We start from the raw sequence: 14,888 nt of genomic DNA, 5'->3' as shown, positions 1-14,888 counted from the left end.
TAGCATTTGTTTTTAATAACGCTAAATTCTCAGAACGCAGAGACCTAGATGGTAAATAGTTTGACATCTTAACAATTCAGGTATGGTTCCATACAAGAATTGATGGTAAATCATTATTGCTACCAATTATATGAAATTATATAAAAGATCAGATACACTGCAATAGCTCCAGTCCTATGGAACTCTTTACCATCTAGTTTACGTCTGGAATCATCATATTCTCGCTTTTGAACTCTTGAAAACTTATCTCTTTGAGCGTGCTTTCTGTTAACTTTATAACTAGTAAAGGACACTTCTTTGCAGTGATAGACCATGAATGATTTTCTGTTTTCTGTATGAAAGTAACATCTTGTTATATTTTTAGAAAATTAGTAAAAACACAGTTGTTTGATCGATTTGTAACCTAATAATTTATTGTTTTAATTTTTTATCCTTTTATCTTGTATGTATTTCTGATGATTTGTATTGTATTTTTTTCAATGATTGTCCAGTACAGTGGAACCTTGCTTTACGAGCATAATTCGTTCCAGAAGCATGCTCGTAAACCAAATTGCTCGTATATTAAATCGAATTTCCCCATAGGAAGTAAGGGAAACTCGCTTTGATTCGTTCCACCTCCTCCCCCCCGAGGCTACCATCGCTGCTCCATCACCCCCCCCCGCTCAAACCGGCATCGCACCCCCGCCCACCCAAATAAGCTCCTTACCCCATCTGCTGCGTGCTGGTGCCAGCTAAGGAAAGATCCCGCCTCTTGCCTGGGAGAATGAGAGCCAGAAGGCCTTGAGCATGCACAGATGTTCAAGGCCCAGCCCAGGCAAGAGGCGGGATCTTTCCTTAACTGGCACTGGCACGCAGCAGCTGGAGTAAGGAGCTTGTTTGGGTGGGCTGGCGGGTGAATGCCGCTTCCAGCATGGAGGTGCGATGCAGTTCTCGTGGGGGGGGGGGCATTCGCAGGTGGGGGGGTGCGATGCCGGTTCGAGCGGGGGGTGGGGGTGCTCATTTTGCAAGTTAATGTTTGTGGGAGTGTTTTGCTCATCTTGCAAAACACTCGCAAACCGGGTTACTCGCAAACTGAGGTTCCACTGTACTTCTCATTGTAAACCGCCTCAAACTCTTATGGCTTTGGCGGTATACAAGAATAAATTATTATAACATAACATAATACTTCTTAACCGCGTAACCATGAGTCCTAAGCGGTTTACAAAAGATTATAAACTAAAAACAATTTAAGAATGAGTAGTGTACTATCCTATTTTAATGGCGTTCCTTTTTTATTTTTGGTTTTATTTGATATATTTTATTGTAAACCGCCTTGAACTGTGCTGCAACTAAGGCGGTAGATCAAATTTAATAAACGATAAACGATAGTATATACACAGCTTGTACCAATCACAGAAGGGTAGATACACAGCTTGTGCAACACAAAGAAGAAAACAGATGCACGGCCAGTGTTAACCACACAAGAGCAGACATACACTCATAGTGCTTCTATTATTAGCAGTTTATAAATTGTAAATGTAGCTATTTATTTTAAAGAGGGTCAACCGGTGGCAGTGAGCGTCTCGCTGACTACCGCTGACATTATTCCTGGACTTTCAATGCCGGGCCGTATCTGGGCTTCAGCCCTGAATATCCGTTTTCTGTGGAGCCGGCTAACATATACTGTAGCTGTTTAAGTTGATATTCAGAACTTGGGTTGCTACATAAAGACAGGACTGTGTTTTATGCTGTCCCATTTATGTGCTTACCTTGGTCGGTTAAGTTCTGAATATTGGCACTTAACCTAATGCTGATTCTGTCCCCAGAATGTCCTCCAAAGAGCTGGTTTTCCCTTAGGTGCTAACCACAAATTTTCAGTTGTGATAACTGGTTAAGTGCTGGCAGTGAGGGAGGCTGACGGCGGGACTGTGATGCCTAGCATCGCCGTGCCTCGCGCCCACCCACCCAGTGACCAAGAAGTGATGTCATGGCCGACATAAGCAGCAAGTGGAAGATGCTGCTCACACTGGCAAACATTTAAATAGGTATGCAAGGGGTGGGGGGGCATAGAGCAGACTGAACCCCCCCTTACTACGCCACTGAGTGCTGCTGAAAATTAGAGGATAGCCTCAAACAAGCAATTTAATTGGTCAGCAGCCATTTCTGACCGGTTAAATATGGATCCTCACCTAATTAAGGGTTCCTTGAGGTTACACAAAGATCAGTATTTATCAGTGTTTTTGTGCCACAGTTACTATTGCTGGGTCTCTCTTCCAGTGGAATTCAATATTTATGTTTCTGTCACTTAGAAGCTGTCAGCATAGAAAAAGGCTCAAAAGCTGATGGAGAGCACAAGACAAGTTGGGGAGGGAAGTGACCTCTCACAATAGTCTCATGGTAATACTGCTAGGGGCTTAGCCTAGTAGTAGTACCGTGAGACTACCACTAGAGGTTACAGCTGCTAGGAGCAAGAGCAAGTGGGCTTTGCTCCTGCCTTTTATGCCCCACTGGACCTCAATGAAGTTATGGTAAACTGGAAGGTAGGAGGTGGGCAGCTGCAAAGGGGATGGGTTGGGTCTACTATTTTGGGAGAGTTCAGGGGGGGGAGTCTGTCATGGTGTGGGAGGATCATGGAGGGGGGATTAAGATCAAGAGCTGGGGCTCCGATTGATGCAAAGAGGGTTTCTATTGTTATGATGGGGAGGGGAGAACTTTGACTGCTAAAACCTTGTACTCACATGTTCCTTGTGTGCGGTCCTACATGCCTAGTTAGCTATGCAGACTTCAGCACTGACTATTGCCAGCACACGCATAACTGTAGACTCTGCCCTTGTAATGCCCCTCTCCTGCCCACTTTCAAAACAGCTGGTTAATTTCAATATTCGGGCAGACAGGCAGAAGAGCCCCTCGCCTTGAGATACAAACAGAACAAGAAAAGGCAAGGGGGATGTTTTTTCAACTCCAAATAAAGTCTTGAAGCAGAAAGGTCCCCTGAAGAAGGCGCCTTCTAAACGCCAAAACTGAGATCCTTGTTGGGACCTTTGTGCTTCAAATAAAGACTTTATTTGGGGTTGAAAAGACATCCTCCTTGCCTTTTCTTGTTGTTCTAATGTAAATATTCAGCAGCAGTGCCCAGTTAAATGCCACTGAATATCGCTGGCTGAACCGTTGAGCACGATTTATGTGGCTGGCAATAAAAAAGCCTAACGCGGCTTCATAAAAGGTGTGTGTGTGTGGGGGGGGGAGGTTATTTTTTTTGCTTACAGAGGTGTAAAACCTGAAATCAGAAGTCCAGCTTATTAGGATAGTACTTTTTCTAAATAGTTTGTCATTCTGATAACACATATCTCACAAGCAGACTACCAACAAGGCAGTAGATGCTTTTAACTCCTAACTCCCGCTCTCTTATAAAGTAGCCATGTCTGTATTATCTTTCCCTCTGTGAGTAATTCCCTAACCCCTACTTGTCCTGTTTTAATTAGACTGTAAGCTCTATTGAGCAGGGATTGTCTTTTACATGTTTAATGTACAGAGCTGCATACATCTAGATGATAAAGGGGATGGAACTTCAATCATATGAAGAAAGACTAAAACAGTTAGGGACCTTCAGCTTGGAAAAAAGAAGGCTGAGGGGAGATATGATTGAAGTCTACAAAATCCAGAGTGGAGTAGAACGGGTACAAGAGGATTGATTTTTCACTCCATCAAAAATTACAAAGACTAGGGGACACTCGATGAAGTTACAGGGAAATACTTTTAAAACCAATAGGAGGAATTTTTTTCACTCAGAGAATAGTTAAGCTCTGGAACGCATTGTCAGAGGTTGTGGTAAAAGCAGATAGCATAGCTGGTTTTAAGAAAGGTTTGGATAAATTCCTGGAGGAAAAGTCCATAGTCTGTTATTAAGACATGGGGGGGAAGCCTCTGCTTTCCCTGGATCGGTGGCGTGGAATGTTGCTACTCTTTGGGTTTTGGCCAAGTACTAGTGACCTGGATTGGCCACCGTTATAACGGGCTACTGGGCTTGATGGACCATTGGTCTGACCCAGTAAGGCTATTCTTATGTTCTTATGATAAGTAGTAATAGTAGAAAGGAATTGAGGAAGTGAGACTTTGAGTTCATTTAGAAACTTAAAAAGCACATCTGTTTTTTCAGGCATTTTTACGAATTTCAACAGAGATTTTAAGACATTGTTCTGGTTTTTGAATGTTGTATGTTTTGAAGAGTAGTATGTGTTAATGTTATATCAATTCTATGTATATCCCAGAAATGCCATCAGAGTCGACGCACCTACGCCACCTACTCTCACCAGATGCTGCTTAGTGTATATGTTTTACTGTCATGTCTATATTGTAAATGATGTCATCTCTGTCCTGTCTCGATTATATTGTGGATGTACTTTGTAACCCGTTCTGGGCTCCTGTGGGTGGACAGACTAAATTGAATACATATCCAACCTATTGACCGCAACAACAGACTTTAAAGCATTCCGAAAAGAAATTAAAACACTACTATTCAAAAAACATATTAAGTTAACCTAACCTAACTTGAAACCCATCACGCTGGAATCTTATTCTCTATGTCACAAAATATAACCTGAAACCTCACTATGTAACTTGAAATCAACTACCTTCCAACATAATGTAACCTCATGGAAATGTCCAGCTATCTTCCAATGTAATGTAACTTCCTTGAAATGTCCAGTTATCTTCCAATGTAATGTAACTTCCTGGAAATGTCCATTTATCTTCCAATGTAATGTAACTTCCTGGAAATGTCCATTTATCTTCCAATGTAATGTAACTTCCTGGAAATGTCCAGCTATCTTCCAATGTAATGAAACTTCCTGGAAATGTCCAGTTATCTTCCAATGTAATGTAACTTCCTGGAAATGTCCAGCTATCTTCCAATGTAATGTAACTTCCTGGAAATGTCCAGTTATCTTCCAATGTAATGTAACTTCCTGGAAATGTCCAGCTATCTTCCAATGTAATGTAACTTCCTGGAAATGTCCATTTATCTTCCAATGTAATCCGCTTAGAACCGCAAGGTACAGGCGGAATAGAAGTCACTAATGTAATGTAATGTAATGTAATAAATATGTTGTAAACCACTTAGATTTGTAAATTTGTGGTATATAAGAAAATTTTAAAAACAAAAGAAAGCAGTAGTAGTAGTAGAGACGATGTCTGGTACCTGGCAATCCTGGTAGATCCCTTTCTGCCAGTCTCCTGTGCAGAACTCAGAGACTGTTTTTTGCCTGTGAGGTTCCAGTCTGCAGGATTAACACATCTCATGGAATTGCAGTTTGCTGCAGGAATGCAAAGAACAAACAAACACCAATTTAAATAAATGGCCCGGTTTCTACAACAGGGCTTCTCAACCCAGTCCTTGGGACACACCAAGCCAGTTGGGTTTTCAGTGTATCCATAATGCACACTATTTTTTTAAATTTACATGTTTTGTTTTGTTTTTTCAAGTATTTCTTTACAATCCTTCAATATAGTCTCCCTGATTTGCAATGACCGAGTCCCAACATCCGGGAAGCTTTATTATTCCATCCAAGACACCGTTTTTGTTCAGTTGCCGAATGGCTCAGGTACCGGCGGAAGAAAGCTCTTCCAGAGATGCAAAACGATGTCCACGCATAGGTTGTTTCAACTTTGGAAAAAGGTGGAAGTCTGGTGGACTCATGTCTGGACTGTAGGGAGCACGAGGTAACACCTCCCAGCCGTATTCGCCTAGTTTTTCCAATGACGAGTGGAGAGCTCCATCTTCCTCACGACCCAAAAAGTTTTGATGAGCTCAAACAAAAGACAAGCAAATGATGATTTTTGCTTATGATCATGAAGGCATCACCATCACAGACAAAGTTCCATGTGGAAGAAGTGTCACAGCAGTGTAGTATCATGATTGTTTTTGCACAAAATGCGCAGAAAAATGCACAAAACCCAACCTCAGTTGCTCTTGACTGGGCCACTCATTCTTCACGACAATGCTCGCTTGCACATAGGGAATGTCGTCATTGAAAAACTATGCAAATATGCCTGGGAGGTGTTACCTCATTCTCTCTACAGTCCAAAAATGAGTCCACCAGATGTCGACCTTTTTCCAAAGTTGAAACAACCTATGCGTGGACATCGTTTTGCATCTCTGGAAGAGCTTTCTTCCGCCGGTACCTGAACCATTCAGCAATTGAACAAAACCGGTGTCTTGGATGGAATAATGAAGCTTCCCAGACTTTGGGACTCAGTCATTGCAAAGCAAGGAGACCATATTGAAGGATTGTAAAGAAATACTTGAAAAAAATAAAATGTAAATTTTAAAAATAGTGTGCATTATTTATGCATTAGATAAATTTGCATGCACTGCCTTTATTGTATGCAGATCTATCTACAGTAAGTATATAGTACTCCCCGGAAATTCGTGGGGGTTCCGTTCCAGGAGCACCTGCGAATTTTGAAATACCGCAAATGCGGTTTAGGAGTGGATCAGAGGATCAGAGGCGGGAGAAGGCTGCAGGGGCAGCAGCGGGTGCTAAAAACAATATTTAGGCTGGCAGGGGGTTTGGCTGTGCAGAAGGCTGATTGGAATCTTTTTTAAGAAATGCCATCCCTATTTTCCTCTCGTTATTCCCTACTCTTCTATCCTTCCTTTTATTTTTATTTATATATATTGTAGTTAAAACTTCCCTATTCCCCAGTACCTCTCGTCTCTAATAAGTCTTAATATGTCATAGTATTAGTTTTACCCTTCTTATTTTATTTTAATTAAATTTTAAAAATTAGCAGATTCAATTAATTTTTAATATTGTAAACTGTCCAGATACATGTGATGGTCGGTATATCAATCTGTAAGTAAACTTGAAACTTGAAGGCTGATTCGTGGACTCAGTCATTCCCTGTATTTTCTGACCGGAAAATACCACGAATGGCTGAGTCCGGGAATCGCGAACTGCGAATTCACGGGGGGTCTACTGTATTCATTATTACTACTAATCATTTCTATAGTGCAGGGGTGTCAAAGTCCCTCCTCGAGGGCCGCAATCCTGTCAGGTTTTCAGGATTTCCCCAATGCCTAGGCATGAGATCTATTAGCATACCATGAAAGCAGTGCATGCAAATAGAACTCATGCATATTCATTGGGGAAATCCTGAAAACCAGACTGGATTGCGGCCCTCGAGGAGCGACTTTGACAGCCTACTAGACATTTGCAGCGCTGTACATATTCTATGAAAGTACTTTCTCTGTCCCTGGTGGGCTCAAAATCTAAGTTTTCTTTCTGGGGCTATGGAGAGTAGATGACTTGCCCAAGCTCACAAGGAGTTGCGGTGGGATTTGAACTCAGTTCACCAGGATCTCAGCCTGTTGCACTGCTTTTACCACTATTATTGCTACCATTACTGCTACTACTATCTTCAGAGCATTATTGGACGTACACAGCGCTGTACAGAGTTGCAAAGGAGACAGTCCCTGCTTGAATGAGCTCATAATCTAGTCAATCAAGATAGAACCCCCCTACCCCCAGGATGCCAGGGTAGGGGATACAGCTATCAGGAATGATAAGCTACTGGTTAGAGTGGTGAGCAAAGGGGAGTAGATTTAAGAGTTGAAGGCTATCTCGAAAGGTGGGTTTGCAGCCTGCTTTTATTCAAGGGAAAGGAAGGGGTATCATATAAACCTGACTGGCTTCATGTGTCCTGAGGACTGGTTTTGGAACCCCTGTACAGCATCTCCTGCAGGAGAGACTAGGCCTTCAGAAGCTGTGGAGAGCTATCGGCTGCCTCTTGCACCATTCCACTCAAAGGCACTCAGCGCAAAAAGATGTTTGATAACCTTCTGGCGACGCAAGCAGCAAAACTTAACCACTCCATCTCCAACCTGTTGACGGCAACGGGCGACTTCAAAACTTTTCGAAAAGAAATCAAAACCCTTCTTTTCAAAAAACTTATCCAGATATCTTAACCCAACCCTTCCCCCTCCTCCTAGATAAATTCTCCCCCCAAACCTCCACTTAAATAATCTCTTCCTCCCCAAAACACCAACCAAGTTTTCAGATCCCTGAAATGTAACGTAATCTTATTTGTACTCTAACTGTAATCTATTTGTTATATCACACAGTAACGTACAGTCAATTTAATATCCAATTTGCAAGTTCTTCCAGAATTAATCCAGGTACCTCTCCTCCCTTGTAACCAAAAAAACCCAAAATTGTTGTAACTTCACTGGAAATGTCCAGTTAGCTCTTTTGTAATCCGCCTTGAACTGCAAAGTATAGACAGAATAGAAGTCCCTAATGAAATGTAATGTAATTCAGGGCAGTGACAATCCTCAGAGCAAGCAGTATCGTTCTCTCTGCCATATTTCTCAAGCAGGTCCTGGAGAACCCCTAGCTGGTTAGATTTTCAGGATATCCACTATGAATATGCATGATAGATTTGCATATAGTATAAACCAGTGTTCTTCAACCACCGGTCCGCAAAAATTTCCTGCTGGTCTGTGAAGAATAAGTGTCCCCTGCAAGCACGTGTCTGTCTTCCTTCCAGCTTGGCTGCTCCTTATCTTCGGAGCCAGCTGTACTTGTTTGCCGGGACAGCCCACAGTGGCTCTTGCACACTGCATATGGCTGACCTGGAACCAGAATCGGGTCAGCAGCATGCAGCGTGCAACAAGTGGAGGTGGTGCTGAAGATAAGGAGCAGCCAAGCCGGAAGGAAGACGGACACGCGCTTGCAGGGGACACTAATCCGGCTTCAGCAGAGGCTGGATGGCCCTGAACAAGTAAGGGAGAGAAGCTGGATGGCTCTGAACAAGTAAGGGAGAAAAGAGGGGTGGGGTGGGGGGAGGGGAGTATTGGGACATGGAAGGGGCATGAATTTGGGACAAAGGTTGGAAGGCAGGGAGGGGGGACACGAACACAGGAGACAGAAAGAAGGGAGGAGGCATGAACTTGGGAATTGTTGGGGATGAGTGTGTAAGTGAGAGAGAAAGATGGTGCACATGGAGAAAGGAAGAAAGGGGAAAATTGTTAGGCAGAGAGAGAGAGGAGTGAGGAAGAGATACATAGGGAAGAGAAGGATGAGAGGGAGAAATGTTGGATATGGGGCTGATGGGTAATAGTGAAAAATGCTGCACATGATCCGGGGGATGAGAGAGGGAAAAATGTTGGATATGGCAGTAGAGGGAGTGGGAGAGATGCACCATGGATCTCTCTCTCTTTCCTCACTTCCTGTTCACAGGATGGAGACGGGGACCGAGTTTAAGGGGACGGGACGGGGACTGAGCTGAGGGGATGGGGCAGAGTCAGCGGTTTTAAAATTTCAGTCTTAATAGTTAGTATTTCCACCGGTCCATAGGTGTAAAAAGGTTGAAGAACACTAGTATAAACGGTGTGTGCAAACCTATCACATGCATATTACATAAGAACATAAGAATTGCCGCTGCTGGGCCAGACCAGTGGTCCATCGTGCCCAGCAGTCCGCTCCTGCGACGGCCCCCAGGTCAAAGACCAGTGCTGTAGATGAGTGCAGCCTCACCTGCGTACGTTCCAGTTTAGCAGGAACTTGTCCAACTTTGTCTTGAATCCCTGGAGGGTGTTTCCCCCTATAACAGACTCCAGAAGAGCGTTCCAGTTTTCTACCACTCGTGGCCATCTGAAAATCAGAAAACCTAGACGGCCAAGTCCAACTTGAGAAACAGTACACTACAGATGCTTGCCTTGCAGAAGCCATGTGTTCCCACAGACAGATCCCTGCACACTAAAGCTGACACTGCAGAACAATTTCTATAGGCACAGGTCTTACATACCTACTTGCAGCTGTTTTTGCAGCAGGGGAAACTGTTCATCATAGAAGTGGATCCTTCGGAGGGCATCAGCCAATGCAGATTTCAGCAGTGTGATCTCATCTTCCTGGGCCTGCAGACGGACTTCCAGATTGACAAGTCGATTAGGGTCTTCAGCACTGCTTTCATCTGACAAAAGGAAACAATCAGATGATTCTGTTCAGAAAGAGCGTCATCCCAAGCTACGGGGTTCGCACTGACAGCCTGCATTCAGGGCATAACTCTGGAAGATGGAAGCTACAAAACTACAGTATTTCATTCTGAATTTATTAATTGAAAAATGTCAGTCATTGGAAGTGCACATTTCTGATATATTGTATTTCGGTTTCTCTATTATTGCTTTTTTTTACGTTTGTTTAGTTTATGTATGTATATATTATAATGTATCACAAAATATCTTCCACAATGGAGGAACTGGGGTAAAAAAGAAACATATAACTCTAACACCCCACTGGCTATGCTGTATTTTCTTGCCAGAAATTTCACTCTGCCAAATACCACAAAAGCTCTCACTCATAGCCCTGGTGTTAACGCATCCCGTGGCTTCTGACGCCTTTTCCCTTTCTGGCTTTTGTGGTATTTGGCAGAGTGAAATTTCTGGCAAGAAAATAGAGCATAACTGGTAGTGTGTTAGAGTTATATGTTTATATTATAACCCACATAGATAATGTGATATGCAGTATATATATTAAGTCTGACTTCTTGAGGTTGCCATCACTTCTCTGTTATTGATCTGTGGCCCCTTATTTCATGTTTGTTGAGGGTCTGTCTGTTTCTTGCATGTGTGATCAGGGTGTGGCATTCTGCTAGTATGTAGTTTCTGTGTAGAAATCTTGTAGTACTCCCATTGTTCTGTTTTCTCACTAGCTATAGTATTAGTGCATTAGGACCTGGTGTAATATACAGTATACATATATGAGGGTCATTTCATAAATAATGCACACTATTTTTTTAAATTTACATGTTTTATTTTTTTTCAAGTATTTTTTTACAATCCTTCAATATAGTCTCCCTGCTTTGCAATGACCGAGGCCCAAGCTTAATTATTCCATCTAAGACACCGTTTTTGTTCAGTTGCAGAATGGCTCGGGTACTGGCAGAAAAAAGCTCTTCCGGAGATTCAAAACGGTGTCCACGCATAGGTTGTTTCAACTTTGGAAAAAGGTGGAAGTCTGGTGGACTCATGTCTGGACTGTAGGGAGCATGAGGTAACACCTCCCAGCCGTATTCGCCTAGTTTTTCAATGACGAGTGGAGAGCTCCATCTTCCCCACAGCCAAAAACTTTTTGATGAGCTCAATCAAAAATCAAACAAATGATGATTGTTGCTTATGATCATGAAGGCATCATCATTACAGACTAAGTTCCATGTGGAAGAAGTGTCACTGCAGTGTATTATCGTGATTTTTTTTTTTAAATTCTTTATTCATTTTTAAACGTACAATAAGTGCATCAATATAATATAACAAATAGATCATAAATATATCACTTAATAGTCATCAAGAGTACACATAAAATGCTATTAACCCCCACCCTCCCCAACCCTTCCTATTATATAATCACATATAATATACAATATATATTAATAAAATAATAAAATTATCCCTCTCCCCCCTCATAATTGAACCTGTAAATCAAGGGAAAAGAATCATTTATTCATTGCAATATTTTGTTAATGGCTCCCACACATCTTGAAATTTTCTAAAACACCCTCGCTGTATTGCAATATATCTTTCCATTTTATATATATGACATAGGGAATTTCACCAAAAATTATAGTTTAGTCTACTCTAGTTTTTCCAATTGTACGTAATTTGTTGAATGGCAACCCCGGTCATTATAAGTAATAATTTGTTATTATTTGAAGAAATTTGACTTTTTGTTCTCATTGTCATACCAAACAATACAATATCATATGACAAAGCCACTGGATTGTCTAATAAACAATTAATTTGATTTCCAAAAGGTCATAACTGCAAAAAAATGCACAAAGCCTGACCTCAGTTGCTCTTGGCTGGGCCCCTCATTCTTCACAACTACGCTCACCCGCACATAGGGAATGTCGTCATTGAAAAACTATGCAAATACGACTGGGAGGTGTTACCTCATGCTCCCTACAGTCCAAGAATGAATCCACCAGACTTTGACCTTTTTCCAAAGTTGAAACAACCTATGCGTGGATATCGTTTTGCATCTCTGGAAGAGCTTTTTTTCCGTCAGTACACGAGCCATTCGGCAACTGAACAAAAACGGTGTCTTGGATGGAATAATGAAGCTTCCCGGACGTTGGGACTCAGTCATTGCAAAGCAGGGAGACTATATTGAAGGATTGTAAAGAAATACTTGGGGAAAAAAAAATAAAACATGTAAATTAAAAAATAAAAATAGTGTGCATTATTTATGAAATGACCCTCATATATATATTCATTCAATTTTCTATACTGTTCTCCCAGGGGAACTCAGAACGGTTTACATGAATTATTTCGGGCACTCAAGCATAATTCCCTATCTGTCCCAGTGGGTTCAAAGTCTATCTAATGTAGCTGAGGCAAGGGGAGAGCAGGCGACTTGCGCAGGGTCACAAGGAGCAGCACAACCTCAGGGTGCTTAGGCCGCAGCTCCAACCACAGTGCTGCATTCTCAGACATAGTATGGTAACAGGTAGCATGGTAAATTCGACAAGATGGCAAAACACAGCCAACAAAGCCTGGTAAAACGTAGCATGACAAGTAGCATGACAAGTATGGATTGGCAAAACAGCATGGCAAACAGTTTTACAAAACATGGCTAATATAGTATGACATAACTTGGCAAAATGGTAGGGCAAGCGTGTATGACAAACATTGCATGGAAGACATGGAAAGGCAAACATTTGTGCAGCAAACATGGCAAGAGAGATCACAGCATGGCAGACATAGTGTGGCAGACACAGTATGGTAAATATGACATATAGTAGAGAATGACGCGGGGAAAAATTTGTCCTCGTCCCCATCTAGGCCCTTTCCCCACAAACTCGGTTCCTGTCTCTGCAAACCATCTGATCCCCTCTGCAAAAGCCTCGAATAGTTATGATTTTATACTGAACTTATTTGATTAAAGTATAAAAAGAAACAATATTCTGTACAACTGTCATTTTATAAACACAAATAATACAGAGCAAGGATCAATAAAAGCCCTGTCTTCCCTCTCCTTCCCCTCATAAATATCCCCTAACTATCAAGAAAACTGAAGTCAAATTACTACAGAATGCTACACATGGCAGGAATAGTGTTAGGGGAGTGCAACTAGGGCAGCAACCCCCTAGTAAGAGAGAGCCCTAAGTCAGCTGGAAGCTAAAGCATGGCCTGGGCTGGGCTTTTTTTTATTTATAAGATTATTCATTTATTACTACAAATAAAAACAGTAAGCAATTACAAAGAAATTCCAGTCCCCAGTTAAGTCTAACACCAGCTCTAGCAGGATACATATTTCAAATCTGATATATTCTAATCACAAAATAGAAAATAAAATTATTTTTTTCTACCTTTTATTGTCTCATCATTTTATTCTTGTTGGTCTGTTGTTTTTTGTTTTTCTCTTCTCTTAACTCACTTGCCAAGGTCTCCTGACCATTTGACATTTCTTCTTTCTCCATGCTCACCATTCATCTTCTATCTCTGTGTATGTATTGTTCCCCTTCTCTTCTCTATGTCTCCTAAATGTCCCTTTCTAGTATTTCCCCTGTGCCCATCTTCCTGCATTCATCACTCACCATTCTATGACCCCCCCTCCCCCTGTACAGTATCACCCTTCTATATCCCCCCCCCTCCAGCATCTTCCTGAGGTAATACTTGTTATAACATCAGACAGGGCTTTTTGCAGTAACTGATATGTACTGAGGTACAAGAAGAGCCTGTTAATTTCACGAGAGAGCAAAATCAACTAGCTCTTAGCGATGGTGTGTGAGTGAGAGAGAGGGGGCAGAACGGCTGAGAGCAGGTGGGATGTGTGTGTCAGAAAGAAGGGCAGGTAGGATGAGTCTGAGAGAAGGGTGAAATGACTGAGGGCAGGTGGAATGTGTGTGTGAGAAAAAAAGGGCAAAGTGGCTGAGGGTAGGTGGGAGGTGTGAGTGTGAGAGAAGAGCAAGTGGGATGTGTGTGTGTGAGAGAAGGGCAGAATGGTTGAGGGGAGGATATGTGTGTGAGAGAGATGGGCAGAGTGGCTGAAAGCAGGTAGGATATGTCAGAGAGAGGATGGAATGGCTGAGGGAAAGTGGGATCTATGTGTGAGAGAGAAGGGCAGAGTGGCTTGAGGGTAGATGGGAAATGTGTGTGAGAACTTGCCCATAGTGACCAATCAGATTTCATGTTTCATTTTCCCAAAGAAAAGATGAAATCGGATTGGTTACTATTGGCAACTTTTGTGGAGAACTTCCTTTTCTCATATTCTTATAAACAGGCCCCATGTAGTTTCCTTGTTCATTTCAGTTGGTAGAATAACATACCACCTGTCAAGAAGCCAATTTATGAGAGACTGAAACATAACAGATCATGTCAAGTGTGTCTTGATCTGTATGTCAGTTGCAGTGACCTCCTGTATTCACTGTATGCTGCTGCTTGGAGCTTGGGGGTACTCAGCTGAAATTTGTTTTGACCTAGAGCAGGGGTGTCAAAGTCCCTCCTCGAGGGCCGCAATCCAGTCGGGTGTTCAGGATTTCACCAATGAATATGCATGAGATCTATTTGCATGCACTGCTTTCATTGTATGCTAATAGATCTCATGCATATTCATTGGGGAAATCCTGAACACCCGACTGGATTGCGGCCCTCGAGGAGGGACTTTGACACCCCTGACCTAGAGGGAACTTGGCTTGAAAAAGCTGGGAAAAACTGCTCTTCTCTCAGACTCTTCTATCTCTCCACTCTCCCCCAAACCCTTCAGATTTTGTTCTTTTAAATTCTTGCCTTACCACTCCTCTTTCCCTGCTCCTCTTTACCCATTATTGAACCCTATTCTATTTTTTATTCAGCCATCTGCTTTTTCTCCACCCTACCCTTTTGCCTCTCCCATGAGGATTTTGTGCAGACA

General features: G+C 42.2%; 1 protein-coding gene across 5 annotated transcripts in view; it reads right to left on the bottom strand.

Annotated features, from left to right (window-relative positions):
- The window catches only part of EML3 (EMAP like 3), a 223,747-nt gene that overhangs the window by 95,656 nt on the left and 113,203 nt on the right, over positions 1–14,888 (bottom strand). For 4 of the 5 annotated variants that reach the window (XR_004540289.1, XM_033954065.1, XM_033954066.1 and 1 more), the window contains 2 exons: positions 9,787–9,951; positions 5,177–5,291 (listed from right to left, as the gene is read on the bottom strand). Coding sequence is in view for 4 of the 5 variants with exons in the window: in XM_033954065.1 (XP_033809956.1) it covers positions 5,177–5,291; positions 9,787–9,951 (280 nt within the window). In the remaining variant the exon portion in view is untranslated. Of the gene's footprint in view, positions 1–5,176; positions 5,292–9,786; positions 9,952–14,888 lie in introns of those variants that run through there. The other variant, XM_033954069.1, reaches the window with a different exon arrangement.

This window comes from Geotrypetes seraphini, chromosome 8 (assembly GCF_902459505.1).
Source record: "Geotrypetes seraphini chromosome 8, aGeoSer1.1, whole genome shotgun sequence".
NCBI lineage: Eukaryota > Metazoa > Chordata > Amphibia > Gymnophiona > Dermophiidae > Geotrypetes > Geotrypetes seraphini.
The sequence above is the reverse complement of the archived record's forward strand: the minus strand, read 5'-3'. Positions and strand labels throughout refer to the sequence as shown.